The sequence below is a fragment of the Larus michahellis genome, chromosome 3 (genome assembly GCF_964199755.1).
Source record: "Larus michahellis chromosome 3, bLarMic1.1, whole genome shotgun sequence".
Taxonomy (NCBI): domain Eukaryota; kingdom Metazoa; phylum Chordata; class Aves; order Charadriiformes; family Laridae; genus Larus; species Larus michahellis.
The window spans coordinates 36,390,235-36,417,826 of NC_133898.1; the positions used below are offsets into that span (position 1 = coordinate 36,390,235).

At 46.6% G+C, this 27,592-nt stretch overlaps 1 protein-coding gene across 3 annotated transcripts in view; it reads left to right on the plus strand.

Annotated features, from left to right (window-relative positions):
• LOC141740663 (uncharacterized) overlaps positions 1-27,592 on the plus strand; it is a 64,492-nt gene that overhangs the window by 25,702 nt on the left and 11,198 nt on the right. The window contains exon 4 of one of the 3 annotated variants that reach the window (XM_074579681.1): positions 23,375-23,428. The exons of 1 other annotated variant lie outside the window; for it this stretch is intronic. In XM_074579681.1, coding sequence (XP_074435782.1) covers positions 23,375-23,428 — 54 coding nt within the window. The remainder of the gene's footprint in view (positions 1-23,374; positions 23,429-27,592) is intronic. One more of the 3 variants, XM_074579682.1, reaches the window with a different exon arrangement.

Below are 27,592 nucleotides of genomic sequence, written 5' to 3' on the forward strand. Positions count from 1 at the left end.
AGTCCTTTTCACCCTTCAGCCTCCCATTTGAATCTAGGCCTTGTCAGTTCCTGAAAATTGTTATCATCTGTTTGCCTGTCTGAGCTTGCCTCTGTGCTGAGGGGGTGCCGGAAAACCCGCTGCTGGTGGTAGTTTCATCTCTGTCTCTGCCCTGGACCTCGCTCTCCAGAGTGACTGAGCAGAGTTCAGGGACCTGTGCTGAGTTTAACGGCTTACACTATTTCCTAAGGGGCCCAGGGCCAGAACTTGTCTCTCCCAGGTGTGAAACATTGGGCCGCACCAGTTTTTTGTCCCAGGGTGCAGTAGCATGCTTGTTGAAGAAATATAATACGGAAACTGTTGCAGAAACCGATTGCGCCATTACAGAATGAGAAATCCTGCTTCTGGTAACCTCCTACAATTTTGCTTTTATTTTTCACCCCCAGAAATACTCTACAGCAGCTGTTCCTCCAGCACAGAAGCCCCTGTCTCTCTCGCCCCTGCCAGCATTTGGCACTGAAGTAGCCAGCAAAAGAAGTGCCATGCCTGGCTGCTGCAAGGCAATCCTAGCATGCAAAAGTTTGGGGCTGAAAATGATTGATTAGATTGTCTGATCTACTTGCCTGTGAGGATATAGTTCTGTGGCAGGAGACTCTGGAACTCCAGACATGTACCACATGAGTTGGTGATGGGGCATGGTAGAGGTGTCTCATTCTTTGTGCCTTTGGAGGAGCTGAGGAGATGTTCTCTTCTGGTTTGATGTCTGTTATAAAGACTCCTTGACTCAGTGCCACCCAGCTGATGTCTGGTTTGCTGATTAAGGCATTTGTAGTCTGACAGTGGTGGAGAGAGTGAGGGTGGGAAGGAAGGGTGCTGTCTGGGAGGTAGAGAGACAGAGAGACTCAATAACGAGGGAAGGCATGAAGAACCCCACCCTGCCCTGAGGAGGTGATTATGACTCTGCCAGGCAGCAGATTTCTCTGTGTCCCTTTAGTGTTCCCTGGATGGTTATCTAATCCATGCAAAACCATGCTGTAATGGAAGTGCCTGTGTGCTGCCAGGGCTGGATGAATCATAGCATGAGAGAGAAGTAACCCATGTAGAACTTGGCCTAACTGCTTCCTAGAAAGGGTAATGACTTCCTCAAGGAGGCAATTGAGTTGACTATGTCTTCATTTCACTGACAGTAAGGCTCACCTGCTGCCACATAGTAAATGCCAAGGGCAAGACAGGTAAGATAATCATAGAACAGTTAGAGTTGGAAGGGACCTTAAAGATCATCTAGTTCCAACTCCCCTGCCATGGGCAGGGACACCTTCCATGAGACCAGGTTGCTCAAAGCCCCATCCAGCCTGGTCTTGAACACTTCTGGGGATGGGTCATCCACAACTTCCCTGGGCAACCTCACTACCCTCACAGTAGAGAATGTCTTCCTAATGTCTCATCTAAATCTCCCTCTTGCAGTTTAAAACTGTTACCCCTTGTCCTATCACTACACTCCTTGACAAAGGGTCCCTCCCCATCTTTCCTGTAGGCCCTCTTTAGGTACTAGAAGGCTGCTGTAAGGTCTCCCCAGAGCCTTCTCTTCTCTGGGCTGAACAACCCCAGTTCTCTCAGCCTGTCTTCATGGAAGAGGTGTTCCACCCCTCTGATCATCTTTGTGGCCCTCCTCTGGACTTGCTCCAACAGGTCCATGCCCTTCTCTGTTGGGGGCTCCAGAGCTGGATGCAGTACTCCAGGTATGGTCTCACAAGAGCAGAGTAGAGGGACAGAATCACCCCCCTTGGTCTGCTGGCCACACTTCTTTTGATGCAGCCCAGGATGCAGTTGGCTTTCTGGGCTGTGAGTGCACATTGCCAATTCATGTTGAGCTTCTCATAAACCAATGCCTCCAAGTCCTTCTCCTCAGGACTGCTCTCAATCCATTCTTCTCGCAGCCTGCACTTGTGCCTGGGATTGCCCTGACCCGCGTGCGGGACTTTGCACTTGGCCTGGTTGAGTTTTATGAGGTTTGCACAGGCCCACCTCTCAAGCCTGTCCAGGTCCCTCTGGATGGCATCCCTTCCCTCCAGCATGTCGACTGCACCACACAGCTTGGTATCACTGGCAAACTTGCTGAGGGTGCGCTCAATCCCACTGTCTGCGTTGCTGACAAACATGTTAAACAGCACCAATCCCAATACCAACCCCCGAGAAATACCACTTGTCATTGGTCTCCGCTTAAACATCGAGCTGTTGACTGCAACTCCATCCGTGTGGCCATCCAGCCTATTCCTTGTCCGTCAAGTGGTCCCTCCGTCAAATCCATGTCTCTCCAGTTTAGAGACCAGGATGTCATGCGAGACAGTGTCAAATGCTTTGCACAAGTCCAGGTAGATAATGTCAGTTGATCTTTCCTTATCCACCAGGGTTGTAATGCTGTTGTAGAAGGCCACCAAATTTGCCAGGCGTGATTTGCCCTTAGTGAAGCCATGTTGGCTGTCACTGATCACCTCCTTATTTTCCATGTGCCTTAGTATAGTTTCCAGGAGGATCTGGTCCATGATCTTGCTGGGCATAGAAGTGAGACTGATTGGCTGTAGTTCCCTGGGTCTTCCTTTGTTTCCCTTTTTAAAAATGAGGGTTATGTTTTCCTTTTTCCAGTCAGTGGGAACTTCACCAGAGTGCTATGCCTTCTCAAATATGATGAATAGTGGCTTAGCAACTTCATCTGCCAGTTCCCTCAGGACCCATGGACGTATCTGATCAGGTCCCATGGACTTGTGCACCTTCAGGTTCTTTAGGTGCTCTTGACCCTGGTCTTCTCCTACAGTGGGTTGTTCTTCATTCTCCCAGTCCCTGCCTTTGCCTTCTTTGACTTGGATGGTGTGGCTAGAGCACTTGCTGTTGAAGACTGAGGCAAAAAAGTCAATGAGTACCTCAGCCGTGTCAGTATGCCAGATGACGAGGTCTCCTGTTTCCTTCTAGAGAGGGCCCACATTTTCCCTAGTCTGTCTTTTGTCACCGACATACCTAAAGAAGCTTTTCTTGTTACCCTTGAGATGCCCTGGTGAGATCTAACTCTATCTGGGCTTCAGCTTTCCTAATGTGACCCCTGGCTGCTTGTAATTTCTCAGTATTCCTCTCAGGCTACCTGTCCTTGCTTCTACCCTCTGTAGGATTCCTTTTTCTGTTTGAGTTTGTCCAGGAGCTCCTTGTTCATCCATGCAGGCCTCCTGATGTTTTTGCCTGACTTCCTCTTGGTTGGGATGCATTGCTTCTGAGCTTGGAGGAGGTGATTCTTGAATATTAGCCAGCTTTCTTGGGTCCCTCTTCCCTCCGTGGCTTTATTTCATGGTACTCTACCAAGCAGATCCCTCAAGAGGCCAAAGTCTGCTCTACTGAAGTCCAGGATAGTGAGCTTGCTGTGCGCTCTCCTCGCTGCCCTAAGGGCCATGAACTCTACCATCTCATGGTCACTGCAGACAAGGCTGCCCTTAAGCTTCACAATCCCCACCAGCCCCTCCTCGTTGGTGAGAGCAAAGTCCAGCATAGCACTTCTCATTGGCTCCTCTGTCACTTGGAGAAGGCAGTTATCATCGCTTCATTCCAGAAACCTCCTGGATTGCTTATGCCCTGCCATGTTGTCCTTCCAACAGGTATTGGGGTGGTTGAAGTCCCCCGTGAGGACTAGGCCTTGTGAACATGAGGCTGCTCCTATCTGTCTGTAGAGGGCCTCATCCTCTTGGTGTTCCTGGTCAGGTGGCCTGTAGCAGACCCCCACTGTATTGTCACCTGTCCCTGCCCTACCTTTAATCCTGACCTGTAAGCTCTCAGTGAGCTCCCCATCTATCCCCAGGTGGAGCTCCATACACTCCAGCTGGTCATTGACATAGAGGGTGACACCCCTTCCTCATCTTCCTTGCCTGTCCTTCCTAAAGACCTTAGTCCTACTATAATCTAGTCCTATTCCTAAGCTTTCAGCATCAATCAGCATGACAGACGTTAGAGCATTCTCACAGAACGGTTGAGGTTGGAAGGGACTTCTGGAAGTCATCTGGTCCAACCCTTCTGCTCAAGCAGGGTCACCTGGAACTGGTTGCCTAGGATCATGTCCAGACAGCTTTTGAATATCTGCAAGGATGGAAACTCTGCAACCTGCCTGGGAAACAAGTGCCAGTGTTTAGTCATCATCATAGTAACAGTGTTTCCTGATGTTCAAAGGGAACATCCTCCTGTGTTTGTTTGTGCCCATTGCCCCTGGTCCTAGCACTGGGCACTACTGAAAAGCACCAGGCTCCATCCTCCCTTCAGGTATTTGTAGACAGTGATTAGATTCCACCTGAGCCTTCTCTTTTCCAGGCTAAGCAGTCCCAGCTCTCTCAGCCTCTCCTGATAGGAGAGATGCTCCAGTCCCTTAATCATCTTTGGAGCCTTCTGTTGGATTCTCTCCAGTACCTCTGTGTTGCTCTTGTACTGGGGACCCCAGAACTGGACACAGTACTCCAGGTGTGGCCTCACCAGTGTGGAGTACAGAGGAAGGATCCCTCCTCCCTCAACCAGCTGGCAATATTCCTCCTAATGCAGCCAAGGATACCATTCACTTTCTCTTCAGCAAGGGCACACTGTTGGCTTATGTTCAATTTGGTGTCCACCAGGACCCCCAGATCTTTTTCTGTAAAGCTGCTTTCCAGCTGGGTGGCCCCCACCATGTACTTGTGCTTGGGGTTGTTCCTCCTCGGGTGGACTTTGCATTTCCCCTTGTTGAACTTCATGTGGTTCCTGTCAGCCCATTTCTCCAGCCTGTCGAGGTCTCTCTGGATGGCAGCACAACCCTCTGATGTATTAGCCACTCCTGCCAGACTTGTATCATCAGTAAACTTGCTGTGAGGGTATGCTCTGCCCCATCATATAGATCATTAATGAAGATGTTGAACAGGACTGGATACAATGTTGACCCCTGGGGCACATAACTAATTGCTGGCCTCCAACTAGACTTTGTGCCATTTATCACAACCCTCTGAGCTTGGCTGTTCACCCAGTTTTCAGTTCACCTCACTGTCTGCTCATCCAGCCCGTAACCTCAACAGCTTCTCTATGAGGATCTATGTTCTCTATATGCTGTCGAAATACAGAATTAGTTTCTGTGCAAGTCCACTCCAATTCTGAACTGCCCTATGACATCTGTTGACAGTATGTTCACCATTGTGTCAGCCCTGGCACAGTGTGTTGGCTTGTCCATTCCTAGGGCCAAACACTTCTGTTCCTCTCCCATGATCCCTTCCTTCCTTGTGTTGCCTGAATGCATTTTTGGTCTGGTTTTGTAACACATGCAAATGGGCAACAGTTCAAGGGGGAGATGGACAAGTGAGACACAATGAGTGCTTTTGTCTGGAAAGATTTATCTCTTTTTCCTTGGGTATCTGGCCACGTAATTTTGCCTTCTTTTCCTGGGAGCTTGCATGTTGGTGAATATAGATATTTGGACTACCATGGGGCCTAAATATTGTCTGGGCTGTCTCCAGGCACGAGCCAGTAACTAGAACATCTGTTGAAACATCTGAAACCTGGTTCCTTGAGGTACTGCTTTGAATCATGAAAAGAGTGGGGATTAGGTTGGTCAGGGTGATTTGGAGTGCACCAGAGAGCTTGGTTGAGGAAAAGAAAGATGAGGGAAGGAAATTAGATGTGGCTGATATTTGGGAGAATGTATTTGAAGGCAGGAGAGATCTGTGGGATAGGAAGGGTAAGAATGGGTGTAGACAGACCTAGAGAGAGTCATTTTGTTGTATTAAGACTCCCAAAGGGACAATAATAGCACCTGGCGCCAATGGCAGTAAATTATGAGCCCGAGGTTAAAGCCAACAGCTTATCATTTAGATTGGCAGGCTTGCTGGCTACCTTCCCATCCCTGCTGTCTGTTCTCTAAGCTCTAAAGCCTGGTAAGAAGGTATTAGACTAAAGCTGATTCTTTGGCTGCAGACCAGAGAGAGGAGATCAAATGGGCATATGGGCACCACTGGCATGTGTCCTTGAGATGTGAATTAGGGGGAAGTCCTGAGTGATGCTGGTGATATTGTGTGAGGCTTGAACTCTCGGTGTGACTCTGAGGGGTAGGTAGGACTGGAGGGAGCAAATTTTGAAGGAAAAAAAAAAGGTGCTCCCACCTGGAAGTGGCTGCCAGAATCTCTGCACGTGAATGGACAAGGCTGGGTTCTTGACCTCTTTAGCATTTTTCTCAAAGCACCACAGAGAGTAATTCTTACTGAACTAGTAGAAGGAAAATCCCAATCTCCCACATCTACTGGCAGTGGTTTATGGTGGGCTTCCAGCAGGCTACAGAAACCATCACTCGGCAAAACCCAGAGATCCTAACTGCAGCAACAACACAACTATTTAAAAAGTGAAGTGGGATGAATGGCAGTTACAGAGTGAGCGCTTGGTTGGATACCCAAGGGTGGCCATCCTGCAGCATATCCCTGTTCTGCCTATTGTGTGTTGGCTGTTGTGTGTCTCTTTTGAGGAAGGTTTTCCAAAGGATTTTTTGTTTCTTGTTTTGACACAGTACAGTGCAGAAGGATAATGCTGGCACGTTCTCTTTCCCACTCTCTGAATTCAGCCCAAGTAGCCTCAAGGGTCTGGCAGATTAAGAAGTTTTGCTGCAACCTGCTTATACTTTCCAGCAAGACCAGTTAGTAGACGTTGCTTGGAAGTGAAGGTCAGGACCTTCTCTACAGGGCTCTCCTCTGGAATAGGGCTGGATTGTCCATATCGCTCCTGGCCTTGGTGTTTCTGGACTAAAAGGGCTGCCTGTGTTGGGTCCCAAAGTGGCTCTTGAGTTGGCCAGATAACTCTTGCTTTCCACTCCTCCCTCAGCATGTGATACAAATATCTCATCGTTGCCTGTGGAGAAAAGGAGTATGCAGGTGGTTTTACCATATGCTGTCACTGCCCATGTTGTATTTGGTCTGCAGGTGAATGGATCTCTCTTCAGGCATGATAAGTTGCATCTCTTGCTTATGGTAGCAACCTCTGAAAAGGAGAAAATCTTAGAGTTTACTTCTCTGGAGGATCAGTGAGGTGAGCTTGAGGAGACTGCAAAGGGTAAATGGCTATTTGGAATCAAGCTGGTTATTCTTCTTGTAGTCCAGAGAGCGTGTGATGGTGGTGGCAGTTTTCTGCTTGCTTTTCTGACTTTATTATACAGATTAAGAAACTGAAATGAGCAGAAGAGATAGGTTAGGCTTTTTTCTTTTGTTCCTACCCGACCGACACCACTAAGCATTGAATTCCCAGCTTAAGCACTTACACAAGCGACCAGCCTCTTGGAAATCAGCATCCATAAGGTAACGGGGCTGCTACTGTTTAAAAATCAGATGGTAAGAGACTTGTTCAAAGCACTACACAGAAGTCATCAAGGAATAGAAAGCAAGAGCTTGTTTTTCCCTTTACTTCCTGCTGGCACTGCATAGCCCCATATCTCTGAAGTAGGACGCCTTCCTCATCCAGCATGGTGTTTGAGAGGTGACACAGGTGTGTTTTGCACCCCGCAGTCTCCCTGTGGGGCAGTGCCTGTGAGTGAGAAAGGAGAGAGTTGGTAGTGTGGGTTTGGAAACAGCAGAAACAGGGTGGTCATGTGATGGTGCAGATTAACTATTAATGCTGGGCTTTTGTGCTCCAGTTTTGCCACTGCAGACTGAAAGCAAGCAGCTCGTCCCAGACCATGTCTGAGACTTGAAAACGCAGAGCCATTACTGTTCACTGGGCAAAAGCTGGCTGAGCTTTTAAGGCCAAGCCTGTGACTGGAGTAAACACTAGGAAATACTGGTTTTGAGACAAGCTTTGGCATGGTAGAATAGCTAGCCTGGCTGTCAACAACACAGCTGTCCTTGGCGTGGGCTGGGGTTTAGCTCTGATTTTCTGCCTTAACTCTGAATAGCCTCTCCATTGTTGGCTTACATGAGAACCGCACTGCTGGGCTCTCTGCTTGCGCTTTCTTTCAGCCTGTTAATGCCAATGGGAGTTTTGGGCATTGGTCCACAGCTCATATCACAGGAGGATGCACTCAATAGAGGCATGTACTTCTCATGTAGATGGAGACTGAGTTAAACCAGAGCAGATTCACTTCTAAAACTCCTTGCCCTTCTCCAGAGCTGTGTTCCTGGATACACACTTCTTGTTGAGCTGTGATTGATTTTGATGAAACGATGACTGATAAGTCAGAGACAAACGCTCCTTCTCCAAGCCAAAAATATTTAATTACATTTTCTCTAAATTCAGGGTTTCAAAAGCATAGGTGTCCTGATGGCCACAGGTAAATTAAAAAAGCACAAATGAAGATACTTAAGAGAAACCCTATTAAGTTTGCTGGTTTTCCTTACTGAAAATAATCTTTTCAATTTCCTGTTGGACTTTGCTTGCTCATGCAAAGCAATTTCCATAGGAATGAATTTGCAAAACTGGGGATCCTCTACTGTGTTAAGAACTTAATGAGAAGTCTGTGGTCATGTCTATGCTAGGGCAAACTACATATTTTTAATTCGAAAAATGTCCTTGTGTTTTAAAATCCTGGCATATCCTTGCAAGCTATAATTTCACCTTCATGCGTTTGATTATGGAAAAAATAGGTTGAACAGTTGTACAAAAAATGAAACCCTTAATCGCTTCACAAGTTACTTGGCAATCTCATTGTAAGTATGCTCATTTTTGACAGCATAGAAGTGTCTTTTGCCTGCCTGTGGAGACTTTAGGAACTCCCTATCTTGCATACCACTTTAGAGGCTCATCGGACACTCCTGTAGGCTCTGGTGTGACAGTATGTGGGCATAATATGATTAAGAAACAAGGAACAGCTTAAAAAAAATCACTTTCCAAATTGCAAAGCAAGTGGATCTGTGCAGTTCCTAGTATCAGTAGAAATATCCTTAAAATGGAGCCAGTCAGATATCTGGTTTTCTTACTGCTGTAAACCTGTTACTTGTTACATTACAGGTGATGTTATTTGCAGCTAGGGAAACCGCCATACCATCAGGGAATGCCCTGGGTTTGTTCAGGAAAGTCTGTTACTGCTATTGTTTTCTGTACGTGCAGGAAAGACAAGCCTCACACGAGAACGTGGTGTACCTGGCTAGATAAGACTGTATATTGAACATACCTTAATGTAAGTCTTGGAATATAAGCTGTGGTGCTTTGTTCAGAGCTCTGATTGAAATAGCAAAGTGAGTTCATAATACGTTTATTTTTGTTGTAGTTCTGAATTTGGTGTGCTATCAAATCAAGCTCTTGTTTTCAACTTAATATAATTTTCTGTCATCCTCTGAATAACATGGCCAGCTCCGTTAGTTTCTAAGTGTTGTTACAGGAATGAGTGTAATTATGGGCAGTGGAAGTGCTGCTCTTAGAAAGTGTTTTTTAAGCAGAGAGGCTTCTAATACGACATTTTTTTTTTTTAGTATTCTTGTATGTTTTCTTTCATCATACACCTAACGTTAAAGTCTGACTGCTACAAGAAGTGTGAAAGGCATTTTTGGTGTGCTAATTCTTCCTGTCTGCATTTTGCAGGCTCTTTTACTATAGGCAGTTATGCTAAACAGCCTATGGAAAGACCCTAGAGATGAATGAAACAGTAAACCACAAGAAGCTGAAAAATCAAACTGTTATCTCATGATGTGGCTGCTGGTAGGGTTAGAAGTAGAAAGCAGCAGTGACTACTGCTGCAACTGAGACTTGTCTATGTTGCTTCGTCCACTATATAAAACTGTACTGAGTTAAGACACTGGTTCATTTGCTTTCCAGATACAAGTGTCCAAATCACTCAAACACCCTCAAAACTATTCGTATAAACGTGGTGTAAATCTTTGCTTTTATTAGCAACCTTTCTCTGCACAGAGGATCTTAATGAACTTGGCCTTAAGATGTTCAGGTCTGTCTTTGTACTCTGCTCTTTCTTCTTTTAATGAGATGATCTGAACTTTTGCCCTTCTCCAATGTGGTAGGTGAAGGAGCCCTCTTGGTCCTAGGACATGACCATTTCATAAGCATAAGATGGCCCAAAATCCTGAACTGAAAAAAACCCCACTGAAATGATTTGTGTGTTAAAATTAGTGTGTTATGAGCAGTGGCATGTGTTACACAGGCTCTGATGTGGATCTTACAGGCTATTGAGTTGAAGGCTTATTTCCAAATATTTGGGAAGTGGATCTTGATGCAAACAATGGAGTGGCATACGTGAGGTCAGTAGTTCTCCAACTAGTTCTTTGGATGCAGCTCTAAGGGTTGCTGTGTTTTGCTAACACCTGTTCAGAAGGGTAGTGGCCTGCTTCTGGCTCTAAGCTGGTACATCACTGCTCTCACATAGGAGAGGTTCAAAAAGTTGGCAGGAATAATGTGTATCCTGTGCTGGCACCCATGGACAAGTGCAGATGTTGAAGCTCAGTGCATTGAAGTGTCCAGGGAAAAGCACTGTTTGCTGAATTGGTTATATTGCTTCTCGCATCAGGGAGGCTTCCCTGGACCAGCTTCTGTGCCATCTTGAGCCATGTGCAGCCATGAGGACATGAACAAAAGGAGTGCAACAAGGTATCAGAATCCATGAGTGCTGATCACCAGTGCTGAAGGGAACCATATACTTATGTAGGAGAAAGAACAAAGCACCAGGGGGGTGGTCTTGTCTGGCTCCTCTGAAATCCTTGTTCACGTGGGTACAGGCCTAAGCCAGCCCTCTCAAAGTTGGTAGGTCAAACCCCATCACAAGCTCTGAGCTTCAACCTGCAAACACCACCCCAGGCCCCATGTGCTGTGTAGCATCGTGCTGCAAGGCAGGTGTGTGCAGGTACTGCTGCATGTGGGCATGGGAGAATGTTCTTCAAGCGCAGTGGTTGGTTATGTGCTGCATAAATGGATTAGGTCCCTGGAGTAAGAGGCCTTTATCATATTAGCTAGCTAGCCACTCTAGCATGTTGCCTGGTTCCTAAGGTGTATGTGGGGTTGAGTGGGGCAGGGGGACAAGTAGGTGGTAGGGTGGGGATGTGGGAACAGTTAGGTTATGTCATCATTTCTCTTTGGTTATTAATGTTCTACTATTCCCGCTTAATGGATGTCTGTTTAAAGATAAAAAATGCTCTTTCTGGTTTATTAATCTGGACTGTTACTTTCTAATACAGTACTTGTTTATGTAAAATTATTTTCATATGCTTATGCAAACAAATGGGATCTCACAAACAGGCATAGTCATGTGAAAGGAGAAGATGCTGAAATATGCTGCAGGGCTGTGCAGACATGATATGTGTATGTGTGTGTGTCTTGGGAGGAGAAGGAGCGGGACTCTGTGCCCTGCGTTCAGACTCTGTGGAGCCCGAGCAAGCCCCATGGCTTGGGATGTTTGCTTGTTTGTTTGAGACAGGCTTGTTTTAGCTTTGTAGAGCTGTTTACGCAGTCAGCCTGCATTTGGCCTTTTCAAAGTTTCTCCGCTGTCCATAAATTCAAGTTCTTTTCTGAAGATGTGCCCTTACGTGTTTTCTGCTTAAAGTTGCCTTTGTGAGTGCTCCCAGCAGCACCAGCTGAACCCAAGGCAAGGGTTCCCATGGGGTAATGTCCTCTTCATGCAGCTGGAGAGAGGGTGGAAGGCAATTCAAAGTCACCTTTTGAGCTTTCTGTTGTAAAGAACAGACCATGCCTGTCTTCCGTGCCACTGAAAAATCCTTTCCTCGTTTAGTGCAATGACTATACCCCATGTTGCCCTATTTTTGAGAAGCTCCACTAAGACCAGTCCTCTGGCTAAGAATCTGCTGGAAACATACATATTCCAGGCTCTCCCCAGACAAACCCACTGATCTCCATTGGACACTTTCTGTGATGGATTGGATAGATACAGTGTGGGTTTTATACCTCCTGAAAAGTCCCTTGAACTAACTATACCCTTTAAGGCAGGTTTTTGGGCTGACAAACAGGCATTCAGGGCAAAGAATTTATACCTCTCAACATAAATACTTGATAGCAATATCTAAAACATTCAGGTTGGCTCAAAACCATGAATAAATTGGCATAAAAATCTAGACTTGTCACAGTTTTGAGCTATTTTTTTTTCTTTTGCCTTCCATGTGTACAGCTATCCTTTCCTCTGCCGGGGAGAGCCTGTGTGAACATGCAGTCTTTTCTGGAAAATCTGGCATCCCAGATGCCTAGGCTGTTCACTTTCTAGCTGGTATGCATGAGGCCCTGTGGCTTGCACAGAGCCTTTGGAGCGTCTTGTAGTTTTTTCAGTTAGCTGAGGATGGTGTAAAGGTAATCTGGCACACACTCCGGTAATGCCTGTGTCTTTTGGGTTTGGAGCAGTCATCTGCGGATTCTCTTCCTCTTTGTGTCCCTGTAATGTCACACCTGACAAAAGTCTGTACCTTTCACTGATTTTAATATATTTTTTCTTTCACAGGGTATACAGCTGTGTGTCTTTCAGAGCTCTCTCTGTCTCCCTGCGTAGAGGAAACTCTGTTTAGTTTGACTGACTTACTCTAATGTATTAACCCCTTCTTGGTGTGCTTGGCGACAGCATTTAAACAGCAAGTGGTAGAAGCATTTAGGGCTGCTTGTTTCAAGCTTCCAGGACTGCCATCTCCCATGTGCTGCAGCAGCAGGGCTGAGGGGAACAGGACAAAGGCGCAGGAGGCAGCATGCCTTCTGCCCTAGCTCTGACTATGGCAAAAGTCCATAAGGAGGGGGGGCTTTGGAGTTGTGTCCAAGCCAAGGCTTCAGTTAAGTCACAAGCTGGGACTGCAGAAGTGAGACAAACTATAGAGACATCAGATGATATGTTAGACTAGACTGGATGTTCCCTGTGGACAGCTTTGGAGCCAAGGCCAGGAAAGAAGGGAGGAAACAGTCACACTGGCAACCCTGAATTAAAAGCCTTGTAAGCTTTTCCTCCGGAGCCGCTACCATGCCTGCCAGCTGTGAAACTAGACCCCCTGTCCCTTCACACCCCTCCTGCCTTCCCAGGCTCTAGTGAGCAGGAGGGGCAAGCCCAGCATTTGAACTTTGGTAACTTTGGCATGTGTAGATGAGTGATAGGGAATTAATGAATCCTGCCCCTTCTTTATATTTTTGTTACTCCACAGGTGCTGGAGTTTTTGGTCAGGTCTGTTTCCTGCACAAATGGAGCTTTGCATTTTTTACAGGCCTCAAAGAAAACTCAGCGAGGGATTTGGGGTTGGCGAGGAGTGAATAGATGAACCATCTGATGTACCCTGCAGATCAGCAGACTCAGACTCTGCCAGACCAGCAGGGGAAGCAGCTGCTGAGCCAGAGATGCTCCATACAGAGTGTTCACTTCCTCCATCCCCAAATTCAAATCAAAGGGCTGGTGGTAAAAGTGCCAGGGTAAATCTGGCCCATTTTATCTGTGCCTAGGGGGTTAGGGCTTCTGTACAGATCCAAAGCGTAACTGGAGACCATATGCCACAAAGGTGACAGAGCAGCAGTAGAAAATCAGTCACCTACAGACAGGTCGAGAGAGAGAGAGTCTGTTTGCTTAGACCATAACTGTGTAAGTAGGTAGCTGTGTTTGTATTAGCTGTGGCTCTAGTGTGATATTCAGGGAAAACTTCAAAAAGCAGCCTGTAATTTGAATCACTTTATCTACTCTCTGGGCCTTGGGAGTGGTGGGAATTCAGATGCTCTGCCAGGTGGCAGACCTTGCTGGCCAGGCTTGGGTTCACACTCTTCTGTAGCAGGCATCAACCAGGCCCATCAGCCTGGTGCCACTCTGCAGTGATCACCTGTGCATCTCTCTGCATTGAGATGAAGCTGCCTTGTGCTTATTTAGAGAGCAATCGCTTGTGGGATTCACTTCTTGTTATGCCAGTTAAGACTCAACTGTGGTTCTGGGCTGTTTTGTATTTGCTGTAGGCTCTCACCCATTTCTCTTCATCAGTGACAGCTGAGCCCCTCCCAGTAGTGCACAAAATGAGTTGACTAATGACACCATGTCAGAAGGGACTCTGGTGACCACAGAAATTATTTTGTTGTGGCGTTCATGGTCCGCCATTTGCTGAGTGTGTGATCCTGGGCAAGTCCCTGCAGTACACAATTTTGTAAGGCCTTGTCTGTGTTTTCTTTCTATTTTAATTTGAATTTCTTCTCAATGATCACTTACTAATTGGTAGTTCCTCTGCTGCCCTGTCCATAGGCATTAAGCGGTCAGTGTTTGCATTATATGGAGGCTGTGGATTTGTGGCACGTACTGGCAGAGGTGCTGTTTGGAAAACTGGGGCTCCCCTGTCTGATAGAGATGGGGGGCCTTTATGACAGTGTTGAGAGACCAAATGTGTTGGTGTTTTGAAGGAGTTTCAGACAGATTGAGGATAAATGTGGCAAAAAAAGCGTTAATGACTAATTCAACTGAATATGAAATGGAAATAACTTTCCAAAGAGTTCAGAGGCTTTTCAGGATATTCCACAGTATCACCACAGTTTACAGTCTTTGGATGCTGGGGTTTGTTTTTGTAGGAGGGTACTGTTGGCCAAACCACTTGAATTAGCCTGTATTTTAAAGTGCTGTGGGGCTGTTTAACTTCTGCTGGAGCAGTCTGCAGACTGTGACAGATAATTGTGATTTAAGGCTGTGGCTGGAATACAGCCCTCCTGGTGCTCTGCTGCTTCAAGGGCTGGGCAGGGAGCTCGTGTCCATGTCTGGCATGTGGACATGCTGGGTAGCAGCTTGCACCCCTGGACCCAGACAGTGGTGCTCCCCTGACATGGGGCATCCCTGGCTGAGGGCTGCACAGGGAGGATGCCAAAGCAGAGTACCCTCAGGTGATTGCTGGGAAGGCCTGCCCCCCTTGTTTAATCTGTTGATTAGTCATGTGTGCCTGAGAGCCTGAGCCTGGCTGGGGGGTAAGGTCAGTTGGAGCTGCTACAGCTTTACAGCAGTAAGGAGGAGCCTGTGACCTATCCTTCTTCCTTACAGTTTTTGTTTTGCAAAGCTATGAGGTGATGCTGATGCCATAGCAGAACTGCTCAGTGCCAAGGAATTTAAAAACCCAGTTCAAAATTAGCCTACAAAATAACTTTAAAAGGTTTTTTTGCTTGTTATCCTTCTAAACGGATCAGGAGGGCAGACCTAGCATTGCTTGTGCAGAGTACCCGTCGGCAAAAGGGCAGGAGAGGAGCCATGGCCCAGCTCCCTCACGCCCTGCAGTATGAGCATGGAGCACCGCTTGCCTGGGTGGGAGATGTCTGCAAAAGGAGAGGGCACTGGGCTGTGGTTATTTAGTGCAGAGGTGCCTGGAGCTGTCAAGTCAGGGAGGCACCAAAAGCTTCAGCCTTGCTGCTGAGCTCTGTCTGGAGCTCCCAGGCATGCCTGGATTGTGGAAGTGCTGCCTTCGGGGGTAACCAATCCCCTTCCTTTAACTCAGCCTGTGCTGTAAAAAAGGGCCCTGCTGACATCCCCTGCTTCATTGGTAGCATGACGCTGCTGTTGGTTTGCCAGCATGTGTGTCTCCCCGCTCTCTGGTAGCTAGCAGCTGTGGGCCTCCTGCCCCTGTGGCCCCCCCGGCTGACTGCCCCGTGGCACACGGTGGGACGGAGGTGGGACTCAGTCAAGCAGAAGCCTGCAGCCACAGTGTGCCACACAATAGCCACTTTGTGCAGCGGCCTGACCTCATCTGCCCACTGCGCTGCAGCTGCGCCCCTGCCCTGTGCCTTAACCCTCTGCATGTTCTCCCTGCCTGAACAGTGGTGGGACCGGGGACAGGCTTTGTTTGGCAGCCAGCTGGTGAGGAAGGTTGCTCCTCCTGGCCCAAACCCGGCTCTGGGGGCCAGTAGGGAAGGAGATGGGGCAGGCTCCCTGCTCTGAAATGCCTTCCCAGGAGAGAAGGACCATGGGGCCGTGCTCCCCTGGCCAGCTCAGCATGTGCAGTGGGAGTGGTGTTGGGCTGGAGCTCACACATCAGCGTTGCTTCTGCACTGGTATCTGCTTCACCTCCCTGTCACAAGAACCATCTTGTTGAGGCCCCTTCAGCCCTCTGCTTGTTGACCCGTGGAGCTGCTTCACTGCCTTGCTGTCACTTTTTTTCTCTTTATGGACACTGCATCACTGGGCACAGTTTCTCCCTTCACATAAGCCTTCTGCTATGACTTACAGTTGCAGCTTCTCCTCACACTGTAATGTTTCCTCTTTTGGTTCATTTTCCAAACAAACAAAGCAACATCATCAGTCTGTTTCTATATTTATTTTTTGTGATAGACATTCAAGCTTGGTCTGTGTTGTTCCTGGAAGGCTCTGGACAACTTGGATGGGGCCAGTCTTTTTTCAGTGGTGCCCAGTGACAGGACAAGAGGTAATGGGCACAAACTTGAGCATAGGAAGTTCCATCTAAACACAAGGAGGAACTTCTTTACCCTGAGGGTGGCAGAGCACTGGAACAGGCTGCCCAGAGGGGTGGTGGAGTCTCCATCTCTGGAGACATTCAAAACCCGCCTGGACACGTTCCTGCGCAACCTGCTCTAGGTGACCCTGCTCTGGCAGGGGGGTTGGACTAGATGATCTCCAGAGGTCCCTTCCAACCCCAGTCATTCTGTGATTCTGTAACTGGGAAACTGGTTGGTAGGGTTAACAGCATAGAAGTAAAACGAGCTATGGAGCTGAGGAGACTTTGTCTTAAAACTTGGTCTACTTAAATCTTTGTATCCTGTCAAGAGCTTTAAGATGTCAACAAGTGACAGACATGTCTATACCTTCAGTCAAAGTGCACCAGCCCTTTTGTGGAGGGTCCTCAACAAAACTAGTGAAAGGCAGACTTCTGGCCTGCTTGATGTTCTTCTAAAAGTCTGGTCTTTGAATCACGTTACGACACAGTTACTGAATACAGACTTTTTAAAATTTTGAAATTTTTTTTCATGAAACAAGTGAAAATCCTGGCAAAATTCTTAAGTTGTAACAAGCTGATTCTATATCAGTATATGGCATTTGATGAAGTGTGTAAATTGAATTATTTACAAATAATTTACAATAATTACAAATTATTGTAAATTGAATGATGAGTTAAATTGAACCGACAGTTCCTGTGCTCTCTTGCACGAAATAGGCTAAACTGATTTGAAAAAAATGGTAGTAGTTAAACTGCATCCAACTCTAGACAGGCCCCTAGGTTTAAACCTACAGCCAGATAATTAAATAAAATAATAGTAATTAAAAAAAAAAAAACCACCAGTTGACAAAAGAACTGTTTCTTTGTCCTATGGAGGTAGTGAAAATGAAACCATTCTAAAAATAGAGATGTGCATATAAAAAGCAGATGTAAGATGAAAGGTGTTTATTAATATACAAGCTGATATTTTGCATTGTACACTGATGTAAGGTGTTGTTCAAACTCTTAAATATTTGAAAATTAAGTTGTGATGCCTGCCTTTAAACTGTTCATTGCCAGAGTTGAAATATTTTTGAACGGCAGTAGTGTGACATAAATTCGTCCTTCTTGAGGATTTCACTATTCCTAGAATGGCCTTGCATTAAGAATGCCTGTATTTTCTTAATACATATTACAATCATCTGGATGATAAGTTTATATACAATAGTTCTGGCTACAGTAGCTTGTGTGCCACCACTTAACCATCTAGGTTAGTTCAGAACTGCTCGTCAGTGTTAGAGGACTTGAAGCACTACTGCTTAACTGGAGATGTCTCCTGAGGCAAGGCTGGGCTAAAGGGCTGTGCTTCGAGAGAAGCAGGGCGGGTGGTTCATCTCTGCAGTTCATGTGGTATTTTGATGTGGCAGTGATGTGCAGCAAAGCCACATGTGCCAGTTCAGGGGTTCATTACCGTGTGTCATTCAGTAAACATGTAACCTTCTAAGTGATCATTTCCAGTCCCTCCAACTTTCTTTCGAATCCAGATGGAGAGAGTGGCTGGGTTATGAGCAGAGAGTATTTGTGTAACAGGAGGGGAGAGTGGTAGGGAGGGTTCTTAGGCTGAGCAGATTCTGCCGTTTTCTGAGAGTTTAACCCTAAAGTGTTCCAATTCAGCATTATTTTTAGAACTAGGCATAACTCTTGTGCCCTCAAAAAGACTTTCCACATTTCTTTAGTCATGCCATTTCCTCCTTTTAAGTAGAAGCCACAGCAGATCATAAAATAAACTTTCCTTAGTGCAAATAATAGTGCTCCCAAGCTGTAGGTTTCAGCTCTGCTGCTGGCAGTTCCATCAGAGACCAACAGGAGGGACTTTTTAATTAAAATAGGGAGGCTTAGCACAGATGCTGCCTCTTTTTCTTCCATTTCCTTTTCTGCAGGTGGAAGAAAGAGTCTCAGAAACCAAACCCTACGGTTTATTCTCAGCTCTGCTACTAATATTCTCCATGACCTCTGGCAAATCTCTGCTGTTCTCCTTGTCATAGCTCCCAAAAAGTAACTTGAGGAAATAAAACTGTACTTCCAGATTGGCCTACTAGTTAGGAATAAACCCGGGGTTACTAAACTGAACATGTTACCTTTCTTATAGGCCACCTCCCCTGGATTTAGGCTACTGCAAGTCATATAGCCAAATAAATGTTATTTCAGCTCTGCCTTGTGCCTGTGTAAATAGGAGTTAATGAGTTGCTGCATCTCATGGCTGGCTTGTGACGTGGAGGTCTCCAGAGGGAGGATGAGGAGAGGCTGCTGTGGAAAGTCCCTGGCTGTTGCTAGGCAGCACTGCATTTTAGCTTCCGTGTCTGAAAGTCTGCACTCAGGTTTGGCGAGGCAAGGGGAAACTGAGGGATGGAAAACCATGCAAAGATGCTTGACTCTTACTATTTGTAAAGCATGGCTTTACTATGCTGGGCTCAGAGAGCATGTGGCTGCAAGTGAGGTGGAAGCAATTCGATTAAATAGAGTAACATTTGATAACTGGCCTTCTATTAATTCATTTCCAGCTGCCAGATCATGTGGCTGGCTTGCTCTATATCCCTCCCTCTGCTTCGTCTCTTATGATGATCTTGGATCCTTGCAGTGAAGCTGGAAGAGTGCAGCACAAGTTGTCTTGCTCCACTTCCAGTCTAAGTGGAAGCAGCAAAACCCAGCAGTTCCAGAGAGCTTCCTCTGCTGAGGTGTATGGTCCACTTTTACAGCCTGCAGATGAGGGGATATCATGTTTTGATTTTACTACTAAGCCCATTAAGAGGCACACCGGAGATCACTAACTAAATTGTTATGTAGGGCATCCTGCTCCTGCTGCACAATACAACCAACCCCTTTGAACTGTAGCAATAGTGCAACTAGTGGTAAGATCCTCATATGTTGGAAGCTCATCACAGTAGCATTACTAAAAGAGCACCTCTGTGTTCTGCTTGAAGTGTAGGACTTGCGATACAGCTGAGCACTTGAATTCCTCTTGGTAGAGTCTGGCTGGTTGTCCATCCACCCATGGGCTAGTTCAAACTTTTCAGTCAGCCTTTGTCATCATCTTCTAATTGTTGTCTCTGTTGTTTCTCCCTATGCATTTTAATAGAAGGCCAGGATGGGTAAATTTAAGGTCTTGCTGCCTTCTGCTAATTTGTAGTTGGGAAAGAATGTCTTCTCTTGCACCCTGATGGAGTCATTGGGAGAATCTGTGGATGTGACCTCACTAGGCATTGAACCCCACTGGACTGCACTGGAAGGTGTTGTACTTGTTCCCTGGCTGATGCAGTTGTGTTAAAGATAGTTTTCCCCTTTTAACAGAAGATCCTGTAGTGCTACTGAGACACTGTGGAATTTGGTGTCACAGCCTCGCTCCGTCCTTGGGAGCTCAGCTGAGTCCCACTGTAATGCTCAGCTTTACAGCAGCATGGAGAAGCTGAGAGTCTTGCCCAAAGTCCTGCAGCTTGTAGTCATAATGGGATGCAGCAGGGTATGTCTCACTGTAACAGCACTCTTCCCCTAAAGGATGGGTCTAGAAATCCAGAGTCCTGGTTCTCACTTTCATTGCTTGACCCTGCTTTGTCTCACATGTTTTATTCTGCCAGTGGGCTTGTGGCTTGAGCTATCCTTGAGCTACCCTTCCTCATCTCCACCAGCCAGTGTTTCACAGCAGTCTAGAAGAAAAACTTATGGAGAGACCAAAACTTCACAAGACCTCACAACTCCTCACTTTCCCCATCCCCGCACTCCAGGGGTTTGTCAGCCCCACCAAGTTCTCCCTCCTCAGTCTTTTTCCCTGTGTGGTTGTGGGGGGTCTTAAGAAAGACAGTAACCTCACAGTAAATACCAGCCTTACAATAACTGTGTTGCAGCCTGGCTGGGAACGGAGCCCCATGTTGTTTTATAGAAATTCCCAGAGAATTACTTGCTTAGTCAGACAGTACAGGCTTGGGTTGGTTCAGTTCAGCAGTTCCCTTTGTGTCCTGCTTAGTTTGTGCAAAGACCTGTTGGGTCCTTTTAGGTTAGAAACCTTGGTGCTGTGCTGACACAGCAGCCTATGCTGTCAGGTCAGAGCCTTTTGATGAATAATGAAGCATTAGGGTTCACCTGCAAAAGGATTAAGAGAAAAAGCTCAAAATCCTTGTGGCATGTCCCCTCCTCCCCCATGTGTGCTTGGACAGTGCAGTGTACTTTCTTCAGGCCCCGAACTACCCATGTGCAAATTTCAAGACTTGCTGCAGTGCCTGTCTCTTTTCCAGACATGTAAGTGGCCTGTGAGTGTGCTGAGGGTTGGATTTTAGATCCAGGAGGTGGGTGTGCATTGAAATGGTGGGTGGGTCTCCAACCCCCTCTCTGAGTTTTGGGCAACTGTGTGGATTGGCACTGAAAGGATGTGCTCATGGAGTGTAGAATGACAGAAGGTGGTGGAGGAGTGGGACATCTTCCCCCCCATGCCCCAGCAGTACTTTCTACTGGAAAAATATACTTTGACCTGAGCGCTGTCTTCAGTTTTGGTGTTTGTTTTTCTTCTGAGTGTATTTTGCATTGTTTGTGTATTTAGTTTGGTGTTTTTCTTAAGCTTTTTGAGTTTCCAAGGCTCCCTTTACTATGTGGCTTTTATCTTGTCTTCTACTGCAAAAAGCAGGAGGAATACAAACAAAAGGAGAGAGGAAGTAGAAAGGTCTCACTATTTACCATCCATATTGGTGAGATGGTGGGAGGTCTTTCCACAGGTCTTCTGTGTTAAGAACTTAATCTGAAAAACACTTCAGTTGCTTTGTTAAAGCATGTGTGTGTGTGGAGTATTTTCCCACACTTAGAATCATAGAATCACAGGGTTGGAAGGGACCTCTGGAGATCATCTAGTCCAACCCCCCTGCCAGAGCAGGGTCACCTAGAGCAGGTTGCACAGGAATGCGTCCAGGTGGGTTTTGAATGTCTCCAGAAACAGAGACTCCACCACCTCTCTGGGCAGCCTCTTCCAGTGCTCTGCCACCCTCAGGGTAAAGAAGTTCCTCCTTGTGTTTAGATGGAACTTCCTATGCTCAAGTTTGTGCCCATTAGCCCTTGTCCTGTCGCTGGCCACCACTGAAAAGAGCCTGGCCCCATCCTCCTGACACCCACCCTTTAAGTATTTATAAGTGTTGATAAGATCCCCCCTCAGTTGTCTTTTTTTCCAGACTGAAGAGACCCAAATCCCTCAGCCTTTCTTCATGAGAGAGGTGTTCCAGTCCCCTGATCATCTTGGTAGCTCTCTGCACCCTCTCCAGCAGTTCCCTGTCCCTCTTGAACTGGGGAGCCCAGAACTGGACCCAGTACTCCAGGTGCAGCCTCACCAGGGCAGAGTAGAGGGGGAGGATGACCTCCCTTGGCCTGCTGGCCACACTCTTCTTGATGCATCCCAGGGTGCCATTGGCCTTCTTGGCCACAAGGGCACATTGTTGGCTCATGGTCATCCTGTTGTGCACCAGGACTCCCGGGTCTCTTTGCACCGAGCTGCTCTCCAGCAGGTCAGCCCCCAGCCTGTACTGGTGCATGGGGTTATTCCTCCCCAGGTGCAGCACCCTACACTTGCCCTTGTTGAATTTCATAAGGTTCCTCTTTCCCCAAATCTCCAATCTGTCTAGGTCTCTCTGTATGGCAGCACAGCCTGCTGGTGTGTCAGCCACGCCCCCTCCCCCCCCAGCTTTGTGTCATCAGCAAACTTGCTGAGGGTGCACTCTGTCCCCTCATCCAGGTCATTGATGAATATATTGAAGAGGACTGGACCCAGTACTGACCCCTGGGGAACACCACTCATCACTGACCTCCAACTAGACTCTGTGCCTCTAATCACGACCTTCTGAGCTCTGTCTTTCAACCAGTTATCTATCCACCTTACTGTCCATTCATCTAACCCACTTTTCCTAAGCTTCCCTATGAGGATGCTGTGGGAGACCATGTCGAATGTGTTGCTTTAGTCAAGGTAGACCACATCTACCGCCCTCCCCTCATCTATCTGTCCAGTCATGCCATCACAGAAGGCTATCAGATTAGTCTCAGATCAGTCAGACATGATTTCCCCTTGGTGAAGCCATGTTGAGTACTTCTGATAGCTTTCTTTTCCTCCACATGCCTTGATGATGCCCAAAACAAGCTGTTTCATCATCTTTCACACAGCTTTCCAACTGGAAAAGGGTAGAAAACAGTCAGGAACTAGGAAAATCTATTATTTCTTTCAAAAACTGAGGGAGAAGTTTTTCTGACACATCTCCACCACTAACTATGAAAAAAGTAGTTGAGGTATTTTTTTTTTTTAATGGAAAAACTCCCTTGAAGGCTTGTTTTTCCGCTTTGAGTTGTTTTTTGGAAGTTTTTTTTGAGGGGGAAAAAATGATTTTATTCATTGGCCAACTTTCAAAGTGCTGCCTCAGAACTGGGACAGAGCAGCAACTCACCTGTTTTTCTGTAGTTACACAGAGTAATTGGTGCATTTAGTATATCCTGTTTGCCAAGTTGCGTGGTTCATATGTTATGACAACTTTAATAGGTCTTAAAGTATACGGCAAAGAGACTTAGGACTGTAGGCAGGTGCTTTTTACCTTTTTTTAATTCTAAATATGTAAACATAATGAAAATAACTTAAATAATGGGAGCATCCACATCTATGTTAAATAGACTATTTTTGTTTCTTCATAAAAGGAAGATAAATTCACGTTCTTCAGGGCAGAGTCTAACTGCTAATTGACAGAAATTAGGAAGAAACTTCCTTTTAGGCAATTGTTCTATCTCTTTCTCTGTAGAATTTATTGTACTTTCTTTTGAAACCTGGGGTGTATCAGCCACTGCCAAAGGACTCTGTGCAGGCTGGGTGGGACAGTCTTGTATTCAGTTGATTACTTGATGGCCACCTCTGGTAATTCTTAGTCTTTCATATCTCACTTAACCATCCATCCATCCATCTTGTTTGCTAATTAAATGTTGATGAAAAGAGGCACACTACGACCTCCCTCTCTCTGTTCCCTTGTGCTATTGCTACTAATCCCTGGATTCTACTTCTCTTTCAGAAGATGCTGCTCAAGAAGAATTGTGGAGCGAAGACTAGAGTTATTAAAATTCATGTAAGTTATCCTTTTCTGGTGCAGTTTCTCTGTCTTTCCACATATATCTGAATGTGGTGGTTCTCTTTCAACATCTACACCCAGAAGATTATTTCTTCAGGTTTCCTGTGGCTTGATCAGCTGCATAACAAAAGTTGCTAGTCTGGAATATAGACCGTAGTTGCAAATTAGGTCGAGTGCAGATGAGGCTGCTAATACCTTGGCTTTTCCATTTTGGAGACTATGGGTTCAAAGCTTCCTTGCACTGGAAGTCTACATCCCCTTCTATGAGCTCATACAGCTGTGCACAGCTGTCCTACAGGGTGTCATTTGGATCATTCTTGACCAAGGGAAGTGCTGATCTGAGGTAACAAGTAGTTGGCGAGGGTGAGAGGTACTGGTAGAGAGCTGCAGAAAAGAGACTAACTGCATGGTGCACTGACATCTGCAGAACTGTATGGGATGTGGGACCAGATGATGGCAGGTGAGCTAGATTGCTTGGATGGCTTTGCAGCTGGGATGACACTGCAGTGTCTGATCATCTCCTGTTCTTGAGTGCACACATGCCTACCAGGGCTAGGTTTGCTCAGCTCTCCTGCTTGTAGTTTTGGAGTCTTTGTCTCTAGTACTCCATTCCCTGACTCTTCAGCCAACCCCTATCTCCTTTGTGGGTACCTTGGCCCTCTCTTTTCGTCAGTGCTGTATGGTGCTGCAGGAGATGTGTTCGTGACCTTGCACGTTGTAGCCAACGCAAGTGCCTCAGTCCCATGAGCCCCATATGATCCTCCACATGTTTGCAATACCCAGGCGAAAACAGGTCAGGGTGGAGAAAACAGATATCATTTGTGGTAAAACTGCTGCTTTCACTGCAATAATTGTAGCCTTGCAAGAGGGATGTATGGCAGATCAGGATCCTCAGGGTTTATACCTTGCCCAGAAGGAAATGGGATAGATGCTTTTGTATACCTAGAAGTACTACTGTTTATGGGCATGCTGTTGGGTGCCCCTACTCATCACTGCTTTGTGGGTGAATTTGGTACTTGAGAGGAGGAGCAGCAGGTAGGGCTGGCTAGAGCCTTGTGGAGAGCTGGATGGTATTTCTTCAGCTCCACGTATGCCTTCTGCCAAGGGCATTTCAGTCCTGCCTTCCAGCAGCTCCCCAGTGACCTGATACTTCTGATTGCACGATTAATCCTGATCTGTTATGTATTCTCTTGTGCTCCCACCTGGATTGTTTCAATGCAGCTGTCTCTTCCTGTGCCCCATGAGCTCTCCCCACACTGTGTGTCCTTCAGACCTACCAACAACCTAATCTTGCCACAATGTTTTAGTGCAACTTGTTTATCACCTTCCTTTATTCCTGCCCCATGTGCTTTTGTTGTTTTTGTTGTTTTTTTTTTTTCTGGGTGTCCTGGACTGTAGCTATTTTCCAGTGCTGCTTGGTGTCAGTCTGCCAGTCCCTGGGGTTTCAGCAACACCTCAGTGGGGTGGTTTCCTCTTGACACCTTGAACTCGTTATTGCAGCTTACTCTTGTGTCCATGGAGAATTTGAGAGGCAGAATTATCCCTTTGCTCCCTACTGAGTCCATGTCAGCTCATGCTAAAATAAACAGCAGAAACTTAGAGCACGCCATTCTGACAGATGGCACAGAATCCACACTTCTCTGGCCCACCTTGCCAAGCTGGGACAGCACATCTCTACCTGAGGCACTCATGTGGTTTCCATGACAATAGCATTTGATACTTCACAGTCTCTTGTTGGTCTGTTGTGGTAGAGCTGTTATACAAAGGAGCATTTTTGCTTCCATTTTTCAAGTAGTTACGAGTGCCCACTTTTGCATACCCAGCTTAGAAAGGAGACAGTGGGTTCCCAAAGAACACCTTGCTGAGGTGCCTCAGCTCTGGAAGCAGCTGAGAGAGGTTGATACCTCTGAAGGATAATGCTGTAGTCTCATCATATGACAGGAAACCTCAGTCCAGCCAGTAAGACATGCTTGGCATGGGGTTCCTTCTCAGTGTTGCTCAGCAGCAGGACAAGAGGTAACAGGCACAAGTTGAAACGGAGGAAATTCACGTTGCCCAGAGAAATTGTGGAGTCTCTGTCTGTGGAGATATTCAAAGCATGCCAGGACACAGTCTTGGGCAATGTGCTCTTGCTGACCCTGCTCTGAGGAGGGGGAGTTGAAGTCCTTTATCTCTAGAGATGCCTGCCAATTTCAACTGTTCTGTGACTTTCAACTGAATGCTTGCCCAGCATTCAGTAACGGAGTCAGAGCATGGTAGGGACCTTAGCTCACTTGGGAGGGCTATTCTGAGGCCCTGCTGAATGTAGCCTTTTGTAAAGGATGATAGCAGGAAGCAAAGTGAGAGGTTTGATTCTTTGTTGCTGGGGGTCTGCTGGCACAGGTTCAGTGTTGGGACTTTGCCATTGTGGTGAGGGTGTAAGAAATGAAGTCAGAACTTTCATAGCAAATGGGTTGATGAGCTGTTATGGGAGGAACCAGGCAACTGTCTGCGTGTCTGAACAGGAAACATCACCATGTGAACCAGTTGGCTTGTGTTGCTGTAGCCCTGAGAAGCCCTGATGCACAAGTGCTCCTGTTTCAGCATAGGTAAAGAGCGTGCAGTCTCCTTCTGAACTGAGGTAAGCAGCGACATCCAGACAGCGTACAACTGGATGGAGATGCAGTGAGTGAACTGATCTGAGGAGCAGGCAGGCTACCTAATGGTTTATGCCAGGGATTTGAACAAGGATCCCTGCTTTCTTTTCCCAGTTCTCCTGATGCTGGATATCTTGAAGGACAAAGGATTATGCTTATTCCTTCCTGTGCGAGGACAATGACAACAGTTACCTGTTAGTAACACCAATGAAGCATTTTCATCCTGTTCTGGCTGAGGATGGTGTCTCATGTGGTTGTGAGAATCCGTGCTTTTAAAAATACCCTCCTGACAGCTGATATTTTGGTTGCCTTGACATCTTGGGGCTTTACTGGCACGTCAGGGTGCAAGCTGTTGTGCTGTCATGCATCATCTGAGTTCTGCTCTTCCTCCCTCTTCTGCTGGAAGAGTCTCCCATGGGAAGGTGAGATGGAGGGGCAGCATCTTTACCCTCCGACACTAAAACACAGTTTCATCCCTTGGAAATGTTCATGGTCCTTGGGAGTTTTTCTCAAATGGATGATCTATGTTGGGTTTTGCTTTTCCACGTGCCATTTTAAAACTAAGGTGTCACCTTGTCATTGTTCCCTGTACTTCAGCTTCCTGGGCCAGCTCAGGTGGTGTTAGGCTACAGCCTTTCCATTCGCTCAGCAGTTCTTAAACGGGATGATGTGACAGTGATGTGACAAGTTTAAGAACCTAGACAGATTAAGGTGGAGAGATTAATAAACATGCAGCAGCAAAATGTGCAGCAGCTCAGTCATGTTTGAAATGTTTTCAGGAATATCAGCTGTGAGAGGTCAGGGCCTACAGTGAAAACAATACTAAAAAAATCTTGCTTCTGTTCCCCCCCAGTAAAGAATAATGGAACAGGAGAATCAGCCCCTGTGGACAGGCAAGCAGATATAAATTAGAGGTGACAGTGTGTGTATGAAGTATGGATTTGTACATAAGATACATGTAGGATAGCATGTGTCAGTGCAAGGTGAGGGGTAAGCATGGGCCTACATGGGGATTGCACAGTGAGGTGGGCAATGTGTGTGTGCAGACCTGGTCACTGGTGCCCCAAAGTGTCAGCCAGTGTAATGTCTGTAACTGGAAGGAAGGCAGTAGGTGTGGGTGAGGCATACATGCATGTACATGGTATTTTGGCATCCAGGGTACGCTTGCATGGTGCGGTTGCGTGGTGCATGGAGACGCTTCCTTAGCTCTGGAAGGAAGATGGCTATACGTGCATATGCTTGTACGCTGTAACTGCCTGTACCCTGGACCAGGCTTGGTCAGCTGTAGCCAGCTCTGAATGCAGAGACCCATCTTCCAGAGGTTTTTCTGTAATACCAGAAGTCTTCAGTTCTCCAGGCCCTCTTGGGATGAGGGTTACAAGTCTGTCATCTAGTCCTGTTCTTGTTCTTCCTTCACAAACTCCTACATGCAGTCTCTGAATGGAATCGGTGGAGCTGGGCTTATCTCAGCAGCAGTAGGTGGGTAGAAGACACAACTGGCAAGTCGCTGGGTATCTCAAGAACT